Source organism: Magallana gigas, chromosome 1 (genome assembly GCF_963853765.1).
Source record: "Magallana gigas chromosome 1, xbMagGiga1.1, whole genome shotgun sequence".
NCBI lineage: Eukaryota > Metazoa > Mollusca > Bivalvia > Ostreida > Ostreidae > Magallana > Magallana gigas.
In genome coordinates, this window is record NC_088853.1 from 34,803,147 (window position 1) to 34,817,755 (window position 14,609).

At 33.2% G+C, this 14,609-nt stretch overlaps 1 protein-coding gene and 1 long non-coding RNA gene across 4 annotated transcripts in view; one reads left to right on the forward strand and one right to left on the reverse strand.

Annotated features, from left to right (window-relative positions):
• LOC136270083 (uncharacterized) overlaps positions 1 to 2,740 on the forward strand; it is a 41,021-nt gene extending 38,281 nt beyond the window's left edge. For all 3 annotated transcript variants that reach the window (XR_010707755.1, XR_010707756.1, XR_010707757.1), the window contains exons 3-5: positions 55 to 212; positions 1,527 to 1,607; positions 2,328 to 2,740. This is a non-coding gene — a long non-coding RNA (uncharacterized lncRNA). The remainder of the gene's footprint in view (positions 1 to 54; positions 213 to 1,526; positions 1,608 to 2,327) is intronic.
• On the reverse strand, positions 2,439 to 6,737 carry LOC117682413 (putative nuclease HARBI1). Its single transcript, XM_066066508.1, has 5 exons — positions 6,046 to 6,737; positions 3,871 to 3,983; positions 2,993 to 3,104; positions 2,783 to 2,906; positions 2,439 to 2,697 (listed from the first exon to the last, which is right to left on the reverse strand). The coding sequence occupies exons 1-5, from the start codon at positions 6,461 to 6,463 to the stop codon at positions 2,439 to 2,441; spliced, it is 1,026 nt and encodes a 341-aa protein (XP_065922580.1). The 5' UTR covers positions 6,464 to 6,737.
• Positions 6,738 to 14,609: the final 7,872 nt, after the last annotated feature.

A 14,609-nucleotide genomic window follows, 5' to 3' on the forward strand; every position in this document is an offset into this window, starting at 1 on the left:
TTGTGACGTCACGAAAAAGTTCATACAGAATTGAACGTTTTCATTATTCTATAGGAAAAAAGGAAAGCTGTCTGAAATCAAGAGACCAAAGACAGGTGGTGGCCCTAAACCTTTATCTCCCTCAGCATCAGAGAAGGCCATGCTAAAGAATTTAGAGGGTAGGTCATCATTAGATGGCCTCTCTGGGTGTAATGACACCTCAGCCTTATCAGGTACTAGTAAAAACAAATGTAGATATAATTTAGAAAGATATCTAGTAATACATGTATCTGATATTCGTTTAAAGCTTTATGCAATACTATCAACTGTTCTGCATTTTTAGGTCACCTGAGTCACTCAGGTGACCTATTGCAATTGGTCTTCTTCTGTCGCCGTGCGTCGTGCGTTAACAATTTTACGTTTTTTAACTTCTTGAAAACTACTAGGCTAATTAATCGTTACCATTTTTGGTGTGAAGCATCTCTATGGTAAGAAAACTCTAAATTGTGAAATTCATGGCTCTACCACCCCTGCGGTGCCACGGGCAGGGCCAAATATGCAAAAAAAGGCAAATTTTCAAAAAATCTTCTTCTCTACTCCCATGCATGTGAGGAATAAACTGGTTGCATTGTTATGATGTCCATGAAGCCCTCTACCAAAATTGTGAAATTAATGGCCCCTCGGCTGGGTCAGGGGTTCTTGCTCTAGGGTGGGGCGAATATGGCCAAATAGTAAAAATGTATTAAATCTTAGAAAATCTTCTTCTCTACTCCCACACATGTGGGCAAAAAACTGAATACCGGTACATGGTTATGATATCCACAATCTCCTTTACCTAAATTGTGAAATTCATGGCCCCTGGGTCAGGGGTTCAGGACATGAAGGGGGGGGGGGGGGCAATGTGGCAATATAGTGTTAATGCATATAATGTTAAAAAAAATTCTTTTCTATTCTCACACATCTGTTTAAAAAAACTGACTAATAATTATGTTTACCAGGAAGTCCTCTACTGAACTTAAAATTTTCTTGTCCCCTCAAGGATGGGTTTTGACTCTAGGGCAGGACAAAAATGGATGTATATATGTTAATGCATACAACGTTAAAAATTATCTTCTTTACTCCCACACACCTGACAGGAAAACTGATTTCATGATTTTGTAGACTAGATCTTTTAATTTTTCACCAAAATTATAGGTTTCCTAGCTCTTTTTGAAATGTGGTCTTCATTACAAATTTATAATTTTTCTACTCCAGTATGAAACCTAATTAATTACCGGTAGATGCATATATGAGACTCCATGACAAGTTTGTGTATGGGATATATGCTACTCAGGTGACCGTTAAGGCCAATTGGCCTCTTGTTTCTTGTGGTTATGAGAATCTGAATGATAGAAAACAACAATAATAAAGCCTATCAGTATTCAATAGGGCTTGAAAGGCTTTATAAATCATAAGTCTCATTATAACTTGATCAAAGATAATTGAAACAGTATTTATAGTCAATGTTTATTACTTGATTTATTATCTTATCTCAATTTATTGTAAAGAACCTGTCGCTGAGGTAGTAACTAGGGAAGAAATTACCAAGGAAGAGATAATGGAAAAGGGGCGTTGTGAGGAAAGTAAAGGTACGTCACAATTATATGACATGTTCTACAAAATACCTAAGTAAATGCTATTAGGTACCAAAGATAGAGTGGTTAAGATTTTTCGATAGTTTTAAAATAGTGACCCCTGGACTAATACTGGGGACCAAAGATGGGTTAAAAGTTAAAAGTAGAAATATATTATATGGAAATGTTTAAGAATCTTCTTCTCCAGAACTACAATGCTTCAATGCGATGTGGCCCATGGGCTTGTTGTTTTTTAACTTCTTGCCTTGTCTGCAAATATGATTTATACCTCAAAATTTCTGTTTAATCTTAAGGGTAAGCTCAAAATAATGGAAGGGCCACTGTAGCAGCCACATACGTGAACTTTGATTTTCACTTGTGAGGTTGCATTTTACAGCAGTCACAATTAAACTTATCATTTTAACCTTTCAGTACCCTGTGTGTGTTACAGTGTTATTAACTGCAGTAGCTTTCCACATACTTTACATGCAAAAAATATGTGAAATGTAAATATAAAACTAGGTCACTTGCTATCATGAACATAAATGTTTATTAAATACATGTTCACCATGTCTTTTATGAATGATTGCAAGATGATAAGAATTACAGTAAAAGATAATCAATAATGTTAAATGATGATAAATTTGATTGAACACTAAGACATGATTTAATATTGAACATTGAAAATGTGAACATTTAACAATACATCATGAACATAAATCAAACTTATTTTAGATACAAGTAAGTCATCAAGAAAAAGGAAGATGAACATCCAGGAGCTTGAAATTGAGAATTTAAGACTGGAAAACACTAAACTGTAGAAAAAATTCGAGCGTTGAATACATTTCACGAGAAATAGGTGTCTCTGATGTGATCCCGCACCGTTCTTCCAACAGCATCCTCCGGAATAACAAAATCAGGGGCCACCAATGAAGCAGGAATCTGGGGAACATCTCTAAGAATGTCTCCCCTGTCAAGGCGAATGTTGTGCAGGATGACACATGCAGTAATCATCCTGCACGCTCTCTCAGGATTGGCTCGAAGACCCGTGTGGAGCGCATTAAACCTTTTCTTCAGAACACCAAATGTCTGTTCAATTGTAACCCTTAAAACAGAAAGACAAAAAAGAAAATAAAGTATGATGTGTCGTATTTGGTAGATTGTTAGAGGTAATGGGTGTGCGTACTTGCCTGGTTCTGCAATGAGCTGAATTAAATCTTTGAGATGGTGCTGTTTCAGTGGAGATATACGGAGTCATCAAGTATGGTTTTAAACCGTATCCCGAGTCTCCTAAGAGAGTTCCTTGAATTTGACCTAAAATAATATAGACAATTATATAAAAGAAAGGAATGGAGAGACAACTAATGTCTAAATGATAGTTTTATTTGCTATGGACATACCTTCTTCCATGATTTTGCACAGTTGGGACTCGCGAAATATTCTGGAATCATGAACACTTCCAGGCCACTTGGCTACAAGATCGATTACTCTGAATCGAGGGTCACATGTCATCTATTAATTATAAACAATGTTAATTTAATTATTATATTATCATAATTCAATATATAAAGCTTATTCAAAGTCTCTTTTTCAGGGGTGAAACAACTTATTTCAGTGCAAAATTCTTTTGCAAGCAAAATTGACATGGTTTTTTCCTTTTATTTTATTTCAGAATTGAACATGTAACAAAACAATTTGCACAATAATGCTATGAAATCTAAAATCTTTGAGAACAATTTGACTCTTATTAAGGGTGCTTGATGGTCATGGCCATTTCAGACTGTATTAATTTTTTTTTAAAGGAGAGCTCTATATTGGAATATAGGAAAATGTCCAAATTTAAAATGTAATTAAAGTACATGTATATGGGTTTTTTGTCACTTAAAGCAATATGAGCTGTATTTTTTAGAATTTTATTTTGCTGCAAAAACCTGCTAGTATGATAAGTCTTCATATAACTTGAACTTTTATGATAAATAATATTTGAAAAAATCATTAATTTTTGTCAAAGAAAATATTTCTCTTGTACGGAATATTTAGCAAATCAATTTTTGTACAGGACCACAATAATTCATTGTTGCTCTAGATAAGGCTTCTTAACGGCATTTTCCATAAAAATATGGCTAACAGAAATTTAAAAACCATGATATTTTTGTCATTTTAGTAGAAAAGATCATTTAAGTAAAAAAATTAAGAATGAACTGATGGTTATTTTGTTGACCACCCATTCTCTTTAAGTGACAGGAAAATCATGTCACGTGATGAAAATCATGCACACCTGGATGTTAAGGGCATAATATCCTTTGTGACAAATGTAGTCTGCTTCATTGACGTGGGGAGCTTTTATTTTGACCATTGTTCCATCAACGCACCCCACAATGCCTGGAAATCCTGCAATTTAGTTTTATATGAATAAATTGTTAACCATTTAAAAAAATATGGTTCCTAAACATGATGATACAGCTTGTATGGCATGACAGACATTGCAATACTCAATCATTTCCATTGGTATTGTATAAATATTTATTGCATTGTTTAACTTTTTATTTGTATTCTATAATTTTCCATTTTCATTGTATGAATTTCATTTGTATTGTATAATTTTCCACTTGTATTATATAAATTTCAAATTGTATTCTATAATTTTCCATTTGTATTCTATAATTTTCCATTTGTATTTTGTAAATAATTATTTGATTGTACCATTTGCTATTTGTATTGTATCATTTTCCATTTATATTCTATAATTTTCCATTTGTATTGTATAATTTTCAATTTTTGTTCTATAATTAAATAATACTAATTGAAAAATATAGAAAACAATGAAAGAAGTTGGATTAATAAGGCATGTAAAATGCCCATATGAGGAATGATTAAATACCATTTGCTATTTGTATTGTATCATTTTCCATTTATATTCTATAATTTTCCATTTGTATTGTATAATTTTCAATTTTTGTTCTATAATTAAATAATACTAATTGAAAAATATAGAAAACAATGAAAGAAGTTGGATTAATAAGGCATGTAAAATGCCCATATGAGGAATGATTAAATACCCCAAAATTTAAATATCATTAAATCTGATAATTTTTATAATAATTATAAACAGTGTATATTTAACGTAACATCGCTTTGTAACCCTTAAATATTTTAAATACATGTAATAGGTTGATTTAAACTGACCTATGTTCGTCAAAACCTCCAAATAGTGTCATTTTTTAAAACTTTAATGCCTTCTCTTTCAAGAGTGGGTCTGAGCTCCATATTTTTGTCATAGTCTAAATGCGGTTTACTGGAATTTATACCGATTTTTATCAACAAAAATGTGGAGGAATGACCCACTGTTAAAATGTCATTTTGTAGCCCAACAATTGAACGTTCTAGTAAAATAATACACTAGTCTGTAAAACCGTGGGCAGTGTCTTATATAGCATTTAAACAACGCAATTTGTTGTAAATGATATGGCTCAGTGGTTAGAGCACCAGACGTTAGGTAAATTTATTGAATTTGGGTTTTTAGGTTGTGGGTTCGATACCACCAAAGCTTTAGTATTCATTTTTTTCTTATTGTTTTTTGAAATATTTCAAAGTGAATATAGTAAAAAATCACCCTTTTGTAAACTTGTATTATAACATTCCAAATTTATTTAATTGCATGTTAAATTTGGAATTGTATTTTACGACTAAACCAAATGAGCAGTTGCGCCATATTATTAACCCATCTTCTTATAGAATACAAATGGAAAATTAGAGAATATAAATAAAAATTTATAGAATACTTATGAAACTCGTACAATGCAAATAGAATATTACTCAATACAAATGGACAATTATAGAATACAAATGGAAAATTATATGGAAAATTATACAAAACAAATAGAAAATTATACAATACAAATGGAAATTTATACAATGCAAATGGAAAATTATAGAATACAAATGGAAAATTATACATTACAAATAGAAAATGGTACATTACAAATACATATTTATATAATACAAATGGAAAAGATCATATGTTGTAACGTTTGACATGCCATACAGCTTGTACAATATATTCTAGATTGACTTAACTTTAAATGCTCCCTCTCTCTTAAACTTCTTTTCTCATATTTAAGCAAAGTCATCTACGTTATTTGTTTATGGTTTAAGAGAAGAAGGTTGAAAAGTTATTGACCCACCCCTGCACTATTTTACAGTAGGATATGATCTATAAACTTCTTTTCTGTTTTCATTACAATTTATCAATGTTTTAAATAGTTTAAAATGTTGTATGAATTAAAACAATGTATTGATATATATGATAAAAAGAAGTGTAATGAAATATGAATGTGTTTATTTTATACATAATATGGCCATTTTTTTCTCGTCAAAAATGTTAAAAAGAGTCGGGCTCAAGATGCATATAAAGTTTTAAGGTCATGGTCAGATATGCAGACAACTTTCTTACCGGCAATCTTGTGGAACGCAGCCTTGATGTTTACAATTTCCTCTCTTGACGGAAGACGGATGAATCTTCTGGTCATTCTACATAACAATTCCGTCACCAGTCTTACCGCCCTGCCAGCTGTGCTTTTTGATATGCTCAAAGTATCGCCAATTGTTATGTAGAATGACCCAGTTGCTAAAAATCGTAACGAAACCAACACTTGATGGAGGGGAGTGAGTGGGTTGTTTCTTCTACTAGTAAACTGAAGATTGTCTTTCAGTATGTCAACAATAAAAAATATAGTTGCAGGGAAAAACCGATATCTCTCAAATATTTCATTGTCATTGAGTCCTTCCAGTGGATTAGATCTGTCTTGGATCCGCCTTGGAACGCCAAGATTACGTCGACGTCGACGTTGCAGACGTCGTCTGACGGCCATTTTGGATGAGTGAATTCACGTGAGATTTTATTTGAGGTTACTATATACCAATCTCAAGATTTTCTGAGAAATCTCAAATTTTTTTCTCATTTGAGTCAGAAAAAACATTGGTGGCACGCACGTTTGAGAAAAATCTCAAATTTGAGAAAAAACTCAAAGACAAGTCTGAGTTTGAGAAAAAATTTATTTGGTGGCACAGTTTGGTGAGAAAAACTCAAATTTTCTGAGAAATCTCAGATTTGAGAAAATCTCAGCGTTGGTGGCCCCGAAGCCTGGCCTCTTAGAATCCCTAATTACGTAACATAGGAGTAAATGATTGTCTAGTTTAGGTGAATAACGTTAGAATGAACATAATTGCTTCTATAACGTATCACAAAATATTTCACGGTAAAAAGTTATCACTTAAAGACTTTAGAGCCCCTCAGCCTCTAATTGGAAGGGCCAGCCCCTTTTTGATGTCATAAAAATGTTCTTGTCAATTCAAACACATTTTGTTTAACAAGTGTTTACAAATTATGTACCGTTCTCGAGATATCTGGAGAGGGTTGTTTGAGGGGCCGACCCTGTAACTCCTTTTAAGGACCGCATAACAAAAACAAAATATGGAATATGGTTGCAGATTGTTAAGCTCAATATTTTGACCATCTTTTGTTCAATATTGCTTTTCAAAATTTGCCTGCATTTTGAAATATTGTGCATCAAAGTTTTTGACTTCTGTCCCCTTAAAATCCCTAATTACGTAACATAGGAGTAAATAGTTGCCATGTATAGGTGAATAACGTAAGAATGAACCTAATTGCTTCTATAATGTATCACAAAATATTTCACGGTAAAAAGTTATCATTAAAAGACTTTAGGACCCCGCTCAGCCCCTCATTTGAAGGGCTACCCCTATTTCATGATTTCAAATGAAAGCTTTTGTCAATTCAAACACATTTTATTCAACAAGAGTTTACAAATTTTGTACCGTTCTCGAAATATCTTGAGAGAGTCGCTTTAGGGGCCAACCCTGTAACTCCTGTTAGGAACCGTATAACAAAGAAATTATGGTTGCAGATTGTTAAGCTCAATATTTTGACCATCTTTTGTTTAATATTGCTTATCAAACTTTTCCTGCATTTTGAGATATTGAGCATCAAAGTTTTGGACTTTTGGCCCCTTAAAATCCCTAATTACGTAACATAGGAGTAAATGATTGTCATATGTAGGTGAATAACTTTAAAATGAACATAATTGCTTCTAAAACGTATCACAAAATATTTCACGGTAAAAAGTTATCATTAAAAGACTTAAGAGCCCCCTCAGCCCCTAATTTGAAGGATCAGCCCCTTTTCTTTGAGGTCGCAGGAAAGCTCTTGACTTTATAAAGATTATCTGTTCTAAATATTTTAACAAAATACTATCGAGGAAAGAGATATTAAAAGAAAACCTTGAAAAATCACGACGCTTTTCTAACCGTAATTTTCGAGCTCGGGCGAGCTTTAGCGCTTTTGGTCACAGGAAAATATATGCCTTACTGAAGCATTAAAGACATTTAAATCGAAAAAAATATGTTTTGACCCTAATTTTGACCATGCCTCTTTAATATAATATAATGACCTCATTTTAAGTAAGCAGTCTCTTTGCTTGAAAATTGCATAAAACTTGTTAATTTCGTGGCAACGGAGTAATAATGCGAAGCAAGATGTGCGTCAACACAGCTGAAACCTCTACAGCGAAATACATAAAACTGTTTTAAGAGGTTTGCGGCTTATATAGGAGTTATAGGGATACCGGTGATGAAAGAGAAATATGCTGGATAATGCCTATTTATTTAGCTTTCAATTGATATCTATTCTTTCTCGGGCTCTTTTGGTTCTGGTTTGAGTTGTATTTCTTCCCTTTTAAACGGTGCTTTTGACCTCAAAAATGCATCGGTGTAGCTTTTGGGTTGGGTAGAGTTTTTACTTAGCTACATAGCAGTTAAGTTCAAGAGGAGTCCGTTTGTTCCTAGTTGACATTTATCTTTTGTGAATTTAGGCAGTGATCATTCTCCCCTTTAATGACCAAGTCTTATTTGATGTTTGGGCGAGTGCTTGTTTAAATTTGCCTTGCAATATTAAAAATATCAATATTAATAATCAAATGCTCCAGATGATGTAAAATTTATATACTCTTATCTTTTCACCAAAACTTATAGTCGTAATTTCTTTTTTATATGACCTTGAGTACATGTTACTGATTCAATATTATTATATTTTTTTAATTTATTTATTTATTTTGATTTTTTAAAAGCATACAGACACAGACCTTGCATACATACCGAATATAGGGTTTTTCCGCGTCATGTTTTTTCCTCGATTCATAACCTAGAACGGTATATAAAATGTACACGAATCAAATTTTCACTATTTCAAAGTCATAGTGAAAATATAATTCAAGATTGTTTAAACCTGTGAAGTAAGATGGTAAAATTATCTAATTGCCGCTCTTTATAATGAAACATTCGGACAATTAAACCATTTACACGATTTTCTTAATGTTAAATAATTACCGATAATTTTTTTTAAAGACGCAAACAGTCTTAGAGAAATAAATCATGTACCGTTAGATATACCAGAAGCTCAAGTATAATTAGACATCGGTTTACGCAAGAAAAGCGACCGTTTTAATTAGCTTGTCAATGGATAATTAAACAAACTACGAGGCTAACATGCCTGTTATCTGTCGCCTGTCCTCCGATTCCGCAATTTCTACTCTAAATTTACTGAACACAGTTCATTATACTCTTCCAAGTATGTTTTCTTGATAAGGAAAGAAATAACTATATTATAAAAACAAACCTTTGCATCAAATTCATGCTGATATATTTCCCGCGACTCAGAAATCGTCACGAACAAAGCGGAAATTGGATACACGCGGGAAAAACTGTGTGCTGTTCTTAGGTTACAAGTGATGTCTTTCAAAAGGACAACTATTTTTGAGATATTTTCCCCTGATATATATCAGTTGATTCGAAGGTATGTAGACTATTATAACATCAATGACTTGCTAATACAAAACATTTTTTTTTTGCAAAAAGCTGGCGGAACGTGGCTGCCTGAAGGGTCAGGGGCACCCACATATTTTATTATGCTGCACACGATATCATATTACGTAGCCTATTCACAATGAAATGTTTTATCTATAATGAACACGCCCAGCCAAAACGTATGTCAAAAAATATTTTGTTCGTGTTCTTTTATACATATGGTTTTTAAGATAATGGGTCGTTAAAGGCATTTTCTCTTTACATATTTATATTAAAAGAATTCACTTTGAACATTTCAAAAATAATTATTACAAATCGGGGATAAAATGATGTAGCATGTGTGTGTGTCTACCGACAGATTTACATTAAAATAATGAAGATTAGAATATGGTTACGCCCGAGTTCTGTTTCTTTTTTGTAAAGTTACCGTCTGCTCTGAATCTGTATTTCACATCCATCTTTTTCTTACCACTCTTAAGCTTATCCCTTCTATATTTCAAATACACATGTAGAGTCGTTTGATCATTTTTAGATGCAATATAGGAATCTGCTTCTGCTTCTGGAATCGGGGTCTGATGTAATATGCCGCTCGGAGTTTGCTCAGTGGGTATGCTGGGTTCAGCTCAACCGGTGCTTGTAAATTTGACTTGTGACATTTTAAAATCAAAATATATGAAATTCTAAGAGATTTGAAAACCACAACGTTCTTAGTTTTAAACATAGCTACATGTAGAGGTATAACTAATGTGTCACATATCGCGTAAAGAAGATTTTTACCTATGCACACAAACACACAAATTTTATCTTCATATCATTGCTATAATGATTTAAAATTTAAATTCATTTAAACTATCACTTTTTTACCGATTTGAAAATCAAAAATACTAGATGTATGTATAAAATCTACTGTAGCTGTGTTTTCAATTACTATCCCCATTCCATGACTATACCTGGTTATAGTCTGTTTGTTAGTTGATTTTTTATCGAGGGTAAAGGATGTCATTAAGAGGTAATTTCATTGATGTATTTTGTAAACGTTGTATACTTTGTGACCCCAAGTCACACTGCAGGTCACCCACCCCAACGGTAACCACCCAAATTCTGTATACGCATACTGTATATGTAATGTCACGCAACCCCTTTTATCTGTTGGTCAACTGACGCTGCAAAATTCTAACATGTTTTGCATTCCCCAGAATTTATGATCAATAATATTTTTAAATCACGGGTTTCGAATAATAAAAGATAGTAACTAGAGACGATCTCGTTGCGAGCAACGAAGAGGTCTTCCGTTCGATTTTTAGAATGAAATAAGACATCATCGACTTTGATTTTCGACAACAAAACATGTTATGGAAAAAGGAGTGAAGTACTAATGCTTTATTGTATCGCTTTTTATAAGTTCTCTTGCTTTTTTAAATACTTGCATTTCTTTCAATTAAGAAGAAAAAAGATCAAACTTGTTTACCTCTGGTCCATAAAAACCTACTGTCATACTGAAAATATAATTGAAGATTGTTTAAACCTCTGAAGTCAGATAGTAAAAGTATCTAATTGCCGCTCTTTATAATGAAACATTCGGACAATTAATCTATTCACGCGATTTTCTTAATGCTAACAATATTACCGATAAATATTTTTAAAGACGCAAACAGTCTTAGAGAAATAAATAATGTACCGTTACATATAGCAGTAGCTCAAGTATAATAAGGCATCGGTTGACGCAAGAAAAGCGACCGATTTATTTACCTTGTCAATTAAAATACGAGGCTTACATGCCTGTTATTTGCTGCTTGTCCTCCGATCCCGCAATTTCTACTCTAAACGAACTGAACACAGATCATTGTACTCTTCCATAACTGTTTACTTTATCAGGAAAGAAAGAACTATATTATAAAAACAAACCTTTGCATCAAATTTTCCGCGATTCAGAAATCATTGCGAACAAAGATGAAATTGAATACACGCGAAGAAAAACCCTGATATACGGCATGTGTGCTGTTCTTAGGTTACGAATGATGTTTTTGAAAAGGACAATTATTTTTCAGATATTTTCCCGAGTTATATATCAGGTGATTCAAGTGAATGTAGACCATTGAAACAGCAACGCTTTGCTTATGCAAAACAGTATAAATATTTTTTTTTTTTTTTTGCGAAAAGCTGCCGGAACGTGACTGCCTGAAGGGTCAGGGACATCCACATGTTTTATTATGTTGCACACGATATCATATTACGTAGCTTATTCACAATGAAATATTTTTCTAAAATTAACACGCCCAGCCGAAACGAACGTATGTCAAATATCAATCCTTGGTTCGTGTTCTTAGCTTTCTTTTATACAGATGGTCTCTAAAATAATGGGTCTTAAAGGCATTTTCTTTTTACATGTTTTTATTAAAACAATGCACCTTAAACATGTCAAAAAATTACTACTAATCGGGGATAAAATAATATAGGATGCAATGGAGGATGGACAGCCATCGCTAAAACTGGTGCTGACGGAACAGAAATATCTGGAAGTAAACGAGACCTTGTCGATCGTCTTGTAGCTGGAGATGAGATCAGAATTTCATTGAACGATAATAAATATTTAACATAGATACAGTCAGCCACCTTGACTGAAAATGAAAATGTTTGTGTTCAAGCAATTTTCCAACTTAGTCGTGTATATGACGACTTCGAAAGCGATATACACTGGGAGTTTTTGAAAGTATGTACAACTGGCACCGTCCATATTTCTAAATGGTCTGGTGGTGAACATACCAATAAGGGCCGAGAAACATCAACATCTGATGTCGTATGGTATGTAAGGTACGTATCAGGGTAAACTTCGATATTATGCATGTTTAAAAAATGAAAACTCTAATGGCATTTTCTTTTTCACTATCGGAGTTTAAATTTAAAAACATTGACGTTTTAAATCTAAATCCAGATCACAGACCGGTCAGAAACAGTATACAGGCGTGAAGATATGTGTGACAAGTAGGAGTTGGTGCACGCAGTATACCATGGCGCTAGTGTTCAAATTTTATGCCTAAGTGATGGAATTATAACCAAAATTACAAAAGCTGAAGTGTCAAGTGATAGCTCGTCTGTATACGGTTAATTCCCATGGCGTCTTGGACAATTGAAAATAGGTTTTAATCTACATGTTTTCTGGCTGTTAACGATATGGTCAAATACAGGCAAAATTCAAAATTCTGAATGGCTAGTTGGGGAGCACAGTAGCCGCCGGGTAAGTTATGGCCATAGTGACAACATGGAGTGGCTTGTGGATGGTTGCTGGACACGGATTTATAGTCATGACAGTTTTGGACAAAAAATGTCTGGTTCTTTAGACCTGCTTGTTGAAGCTGTTTTGGCAGGCAAAAGAGTCCGAGTTAAAATCAATTCGTATATAACGGAAGCAGATAATCTTTATGTAAGGAATGGTCAGGTTTCTGCTCAACTTTTAGGACAATATTCAAAAAATGCTGCATATGGATTTCCAACTGATGTGTATTGGGTCTGGCAAATTGCATCAACAACAGGTGATGTCGAAACAGTGAGGTACAATATTGGAAGCACTATTAACAAAATGACGTCGAATGACAAAGAATCCATCACGTGGATTGTTGAATCTAGATCCTGGTCAAAGCTACTTACCACTTCTAGCTCTGGCATTGCTACATATGGATCTAAAGCTAACCTGATTTCTTCTCTACAACGTGGATATTTGCTTCGTTTAGTAGTTTACGAAGAAGAAGATTCTTAAAGCATTATAGAGGCCGATAACATATCCATTCCAAGCTCTGAAGTCGCAGTACAGTATGTAAGGTATATCGGCGATGAAAACGGAAGTGGGGGGATTCCGAGGCGGTTTAAGTCCCCTGCCTATTGGAAATTTACTTTGACGTCAACAAACGGAAACCAGCAGGCTGCTTGGTGGAAGGTTGGGGAACACTCGTCACTTTCGGCTACCATAGAAAATTACCAAGTGGATTGGATTGTAGGTTAAGAACTAAGTTTAGAATTTTAATTTTATACCTAAATATCAATTTTTGTTCAAAATTGCGTGACGTTTACCTAGGAATAAACGGCTTGGTCAGGTTATACGTGTACTATTAAACAATAAATGTCACGATCTTTCAAAACATGTGAAAATGGAAAGTTACAGTAAATATAAATGTCATGAAATAGCTGCATTTTTTTTTATTGTTGAAGACCTATATATAAAACACAATAAAACACTTCATATTTTATCGACTCGCTACTAAATTATAGAGGTTTACTTATTAAAGAACTTTCATTATAGAATAAAAGGGCATCTTCAGGATGATTTTCAGCGAAATAAGTCTTGTGCTTTCTCTCTGGTCTATAAAAATTTGGTCTACAAAAACACTCTTATAATACAAAAAATAATCATAAATTTAATCTTTAAAATTCCGTTTCATAGAAACAATCATTAATCGTTAACAAAAGTCAAACCCTAACTGTTTTGCTATTTAGTTTGACTGTTAGCTCAATAGGAACTACATTTAAGTCGCATAACTGTTAACTACATCTAAAACAGCGTCGCTTTATCGCTAATACTTTTACTTTTACCTAGAGCCAGGTGATAGTAACTGAAATCGTTTTATTAAATTGTCCCGCCATGGGCTTACGTATACCGATTTGTAAAACCTTATAAGGTATATTTTTGACAAATACATGTACAAGTTTTTTTGTTTTTTTTAAATTAATAACTGTATTATCAAACTTTGGGGAATCTTATCCGTTGAATCTGTAAATGAAGATTGTCTATTAGCACTATTTTTTTTATCATCCGTGTATTGATTTTTAACTTTTTACATTGACCTAAAGAATTTTGTTCTTTGTTATTTGTAAGTTCTTAATAAATATACTTTTTAGGCGTTCGTCCCTTTCCAGCTCTTCCTAGGTGTGCAAATAAGGGATTTACTTTTAAGGATAACATGGGGTACTTTAAGTGGATAACATTACCAAGATCTGATATATTTCTTCATTACTCTATTTAAAGATATATAGGAATTCCACATAAATGAATATATCTTAGTCAATCGCATAACAAAAATACAAGGGAAACAATACCTAAATCTTTTTAACTTGCTGTAACAAAATTTAAACGATTTAAATAAC